Consider the following 5523-nt stretch of genomic DNA (forward strand, 5'->3'; position numbering starts at 1 on the left):
TGTGGGGAAAACTCCACAGTTAAGCGCGCTTGAGCCAGAGGAGTTCTGGGATGGGTGACCTCCTGAGAAGTCCTGGTTACCGGGTGCAAGCCCCGGAAGTGATGATTGATGCTATGTGATTCATTTCACTAGTTTCAATCCCACTTCTTCACCCCTGTGAGCATCACCCGATGCAATGAGTGCTAAGTGAACTATTCAAAAATCATGAGAAATTAGTCAGTTACGACTACCTCTCATGGAAATGGTCATACATGAATGACTTACTTAACGCAGTTGAATCCCAAAATGATATCTAATTTGAAAAGTAGTCAATTTTTCATCTTAAAGGTTAAGCATTAGAAACTATTCACAATATTATACACAATCTGTCTGAGACCACGGACCCTTATCTCAATGTGAATGCGAGTGCTATATAATGAATGCCATGTTTAGTTTTCTTTCATAGAATATTTAATGCATGCTGAATCGATTTTTCAAATTGGCTCTCAAACAGGCCATACACAGGTAGTGCTAGATTGCCATCCTTCTGGCATATAGTTTTGAGTGAATTTCTAGTTGCTATTTCTTTAAATTTGGTTATTGTCTAATACATATTTTTCAGGGGGGGAAGAGTCCCCGCTGAAGAAGCAACATATACATTATATACAGAAGCTGTACAATCGCAATTCTTACAATCGTTGCGTCATTCTGACGACAAACCAGCATAGTTGAAATTCTTACAATCGTTGCGTCATTCTGACGTCAACCCAGCATAGACAACATATGATGCGTAGCATTCAACATGTAGGTGCGAATGGAACCCGGGTGGGGAGGGCATTATTGCTCCGTCCCAACCACCTGGGACACAACACGGGTACTATTGGCTAATACATATTTATGATGTCGAATGAGCCTTCAAATTAATTTCATTGATGCAATCTACTGTTTTTAGCTAAACCTCAAGCAATCATGGAGATCATTGTATTGGAGAGAAACACAATAACAATGCATGACAAGAAATTGATTATATTGAGTTGACCAGGTTTTAGTGGTTTGCCTAAGACTCAATTGTGAAGGTGTGTATATTGTTTGTAATGGCCATTCTTTGTTGGATGGTGTAATCCTCACATTTGCTATGACCAACTCTTATTGTTTCATTCATGTGATAATTTATTGTATTACTAGATTATGGTTTAGGATGACCTAGTCAAATTTGATACATAGGGTTAATCACTCTTTTGGGAAGAGTGCCCTAATTATGTGAGCCTATAATCCCTCTTGAGAGGATTCCCTATAAGTACACAACTCAAATATCTCTTGTCAATAATCTTTGGATAATTAAGCTAAGGCTCGTCAATACAAGTGTTTTAAGTTTACACTATTGTTGGCATTCTCAGTTGGCATATTTTCTCTTTTGTGCATTAGCGCATTGTATGTATTGCACACTCATGTTTGGACCTTTCTCTATTTAGTGCATTTTTAGTTTAGCTGCATTGCATTTATTTGGTGTAATTTCCTCTTTTTAATATAGGTTTTTGGGTTGGCATTTTGTTTCCATTCAATACCTTTTTGTTGGTGATTTCAATGTTGGAAAATATGTTTTTAGGGATATTTGAGTTTGTTTTCTGCACTAGTTTTAGAGGTTTTGTCCATATCTTGGTGCACCAATTTTTTTTTTTTTTTTTTTATAGTAACGGTTAATTTTATTTAGGGCGGCAAACAAGCTGCCGCGTGCTCTTACAATGCTGCGGAGTCAGAGACAGAGTTCTGAGGAAAGCTGATTGGGTTTGGATTTGTTCGCCCCTAATCCGGAAATTTACCAGTCCGCCCGATGTTCTGAATCCGAGATTTGAGCTTCGTCGACTTTGACCTGAGTTCTCTCAATGCTGGCTGTTGGACAAGGTGGAACATCGCACAGTGCCAGAGGACTTCCTTGGGCGGATCCTGATCTTGCTGTTCATAAGAGCATCGATGCTATTGATTGGCGGAGAAACCTGATTGTCCACGTTTGCTTTGGAGAGATTGCTTCTGCAGCGGGGAGCTCCATCGCAATTTTTGCGTCGCACAGAGGATGCTGCTTTTCGGAAATGAGAAGCTCTGGTTATGTTGATCACGGCCTTCAGGTTTGATAGTAAAGTGAAGATCAAAACTGGAACTGAGTTGCCCCCTTGGGGATCCTTTGTGGGCTCTTGAAAAGCAGGTACTCGACAGGAAACAGAGGCCATTGAAAGGAAGACTGAGATCAGGCCTGAGACCACCGTTTTACTTAGATTGAAGATACTTTGAGATGAGGTCCCGTAGAGCAGGGTAATGAGGAGAAAAGAGATAGCCCTTAGATCAAATAGGGTAGGAGGTCCGGTCAGCAGATACATTAAGGAATGGAGCATGAAGATTCAATCGAGTTGACCACCAGGGATCTCCGAGTACAGAGGGAGCCTAGATTGGCCTCCATATCAGCTTGAGAATTGAGATTTCTTAAAATATGAAAGAAGGAAATTTTATTGAACTTGGGCAGTAATAGCCGGATTTTTCTGATAATAGTGGCTAAATGAACCTGATGGGAGGTCTTAGGGTAGAGCAATGCCTGGATGATAAGTCTAGAATCTCCAAAGACAGAGAGAGAAAGGATATTTCTGTTAATCGCCAGGGTCAGCCCCTGCCACAGTGCAAGAGCCTCCGCTCTGTTGTTGGTTTCGATTCCTAGACCCCAATGGAACCGCAATTCCGGAAAACCTCCAGGACTCAGTAGAACTCCACCACTGCCAGCAACCCCAGGGTTTCCTTTGGAGGCCCCGTCGAAGAATAAACAATGATCATCCAGGGCCGATCTCCACTTAATGAACTCCAGTTCTTCCAGCCTAATCTCCCAGTTGGCATGGGCGAATGCAGGAGGAATGGGCCTTTCCTTCAGATTTGGAACCAGATCTTTGAGCCATTGCTCCTCCTCTTTGACCAGACTCATTTCATTCCTTGAGGAAGTATTGGCTTCCAAAGCCTCGCCCAACAAAGCTTTTATTTTAGAAATAACTCTTATAGAAGTGCAGCTTTCTTCTCGAAAAATTCTGTTGTTCCTTTCCAACCACAGTTTCCAGCAGATAAATTTAGGGAGCCACATCCAACTTGTTTTAAGAAGACTTTTTTTTTAAGGCAGAAGGGAGATAAGCTGGCCCAAGTTCGGAACAGAGAAGGGATGTTATCTGGAAAATCGAGGTTAGCTGGATCTAACAACAGAACTCCCCTCCAGACTTCTTGAGCAAAGGGACAAAGCAGCAACAGGTGACTGACAGTTTCTTCATCAGACAAGCAAAGTGGACATCTGGAAGGCCCTTCCATCCCTCGTCTTCGCAAGTTATCTCTGGTAAGAATGCTTTGGTGTGCAACGGTCCAACAGAAGAAGTCGATTTTGGGGAGAGATGGGAAATCCCATATAAATTTCCATTGAGCTGGATTGGGTGGAGCATATGGGACAGCCATAATTCTTTTATAACCTTCGGAAACAGTGTAAGAGCCGGAGAGGGAGCCCCAGCCTCTTTTGTCTTTAGTAGTGGCCTTTGAAGGAGATTTTCCTTGGAGCAGATCTAACAGTAAAGAAGCTTCCCCCTGCAGCATAATGGGGACCTCCCCCAGGTTCCAACAGTCCCAGGTTCTATCAGGAGCTTCCTTCCAATTCGATATATCCCACAGAGTGTGCAAATTGCAAGACTGAAGCCAGTCTTTGATGTTTGCAAGACCTTCCACTTGGTTCATTGGTTGATCACCCAAAATCGAGTCTTCCCAGATTTTGATTTTTCTTCCATTACCAGGGATCCAATAAAGATAATGGCTGAATTGCTCCCTAGCAGCACTGCAAAGATTAAAGATCGGGGATCCTTTTAGAAATCTTGGGGGCTTATCCAGGCATCTCAAGCGTTGCCCTTGGAAGTATTTCTTCCAAATGACTCTTTTACTCCAGCTAGAATTTCCAGAGACTAAATTCCACAGAATCTTGGATCCCAAAGCAAGATTTTGGGCAGCCAAGTTACGCAGGTGGAGGCCTCCTTCCAGAAATGGTCTCTTGAGAGTTTCCCAATTCACTAAATGGATCCTTCTGTCGTTGTTATTCCCACCTTCCCACAGGAATCTTCTCAACAGACTGTCCAATTTGCTGAGAAAGGTTTTGGGGGCAAGGAGAATAGAGTTTTGATATAGAGGCATACTTATAAGGACCGATTTCATAAGAGTGACTTTCCTTGCATTATTCAGCCAAGAGGCACCCCAAGCTTGGATTCTATTCTTTATTTTATCGAGCAGTGGCAGCCAATGAGCAAATTTAGGCTTAGAATTGAAGATTGGAATCCCGAGGTATTTAAATGACTCCCAATTTCGAATTCCATCCATTTCTAAAAGTCTTGCAATATCAGACAGCTCCTTGATCGAGCAGTTCCAGCCATAGATAGAGCATTTTCGATAGTTGATTTTGCTGCCCGAAATCAACCTGTAAATGTCCAGCTCCCTCTTGAAGTGTCTGGCAGAGATTATGCTGGCTCCTCCGAGCAACAAGGTGTCATCGGCGAACTGGGCATGATTAATGTCTTTCACCTTATGAGTAGTTCTGAGGCCAGGCAGAGTTTGATTTTGCTGATTATGATCGAGTTGGAAACTAAGCACCGAGGCCTGAACAACATATAGGAGCGGAGACAAAGGACATCCTTGTCTCAGGCCCCTAGAGGCTTGGAAGAAGTCAGTAGAACGGCCATTGACCAATGGCGCGATCCAAGGTGAGGCAATACAGGCTTTCACCCAGTTTATGAAGTCTGATGAGAAGCCTAGCTTCTTCATCACAGCGAACAAAAATTCATGTCTCACCCTATCAAATGTGTTAGCCAGATCGAGCTTAATCACCATACCTTTCTCATTTCTTTGGCAGCTAGAGTGAACTGCTTCTTGCACCAGCACAATGTTGTCCAATATCTTTCTTCCTTTTATGAATCCGCCTTGATTTTCAGGGATGATGTCTGGCAGAATGTTTTTAAGCCTATTGGCTATTGTTTTGGAGACCAACTTATAACTGGAATTGCACAGGGATATTGGCCTAAATCTGCTGAAGTCTGAGGCGCCTTTCTCTTTTGGGATCAAGGCGAGAAAGGCAGAGTTGATGCCACCGCCCAGCTTTGCACAGTTCTGGGATTTTCTGACCATTCTCAAAAGGTCTTTTTTTATTGTTGACCAGCAAGTCAAAAGAAACCTGACAGAGAACCCATCCGGGCCTGGGGCTTTATCAGGCTCCATGCTGTCCAGAACTTCCTTTAGCTCTTCCATACTAATCGGAGCTGTCAGCATGGCATTATCCGAATCCTGGACGCATTTGGGAATTAATTCAATCGGATAGGCATGAGGATCAATAGCTGGTTCTTCAGGAGCCGAATAAAGATCTTGATAGAAGGAATAAGCAGCTCTCTTAATGCCTTCGAAATCCTTAATCACAGTATTTTGGTAATGAATCTCTGAGACTGATTTGAAATTCTTTCGGGCTTCGGCTTGCTTATGAAAGAAGCTGGTGTTTTT

The 5523-nt window shown here is 42.8% G+C and overlaps 1 protein-coding gene across 1 annotated transcript; it reads right to left on the reverse strand.

Moving 5' to 3' along the window:
- Window positions 1–2350: 2350 nt before the first annotated feature.
- Window positions 2351–2941, reverse strand: LOC149173918 (uncharacterized). The gene has a single exon (XM_089426872.1). It carries the CDS (start codon window positions 2939–2941, stop codon window positions 2351–2353), a length of 591 nt encoding a protein of 196 aa, XP_089282998.1.
- Window positions 2942–5523: the final 2582 nt, after the last annotated feature.

The sequence above is a fragment of the Pinus tabuliformis genome, chromosome 4_2, assembly GCF_031772625.1.
Source record: "Pinus tabuliformis cultivar Carrire ecotype Pingquan chromosome 4_2, CPIR1, whole genome shotgun sequence".
In the NCBI taxonomy this organism is placed as follows: Eukaryota; Viridiplantae; Streptophyta; class Pinopsida; order Pinales; family Pinaceae; genus Pinus; species Pinus tabuliformis.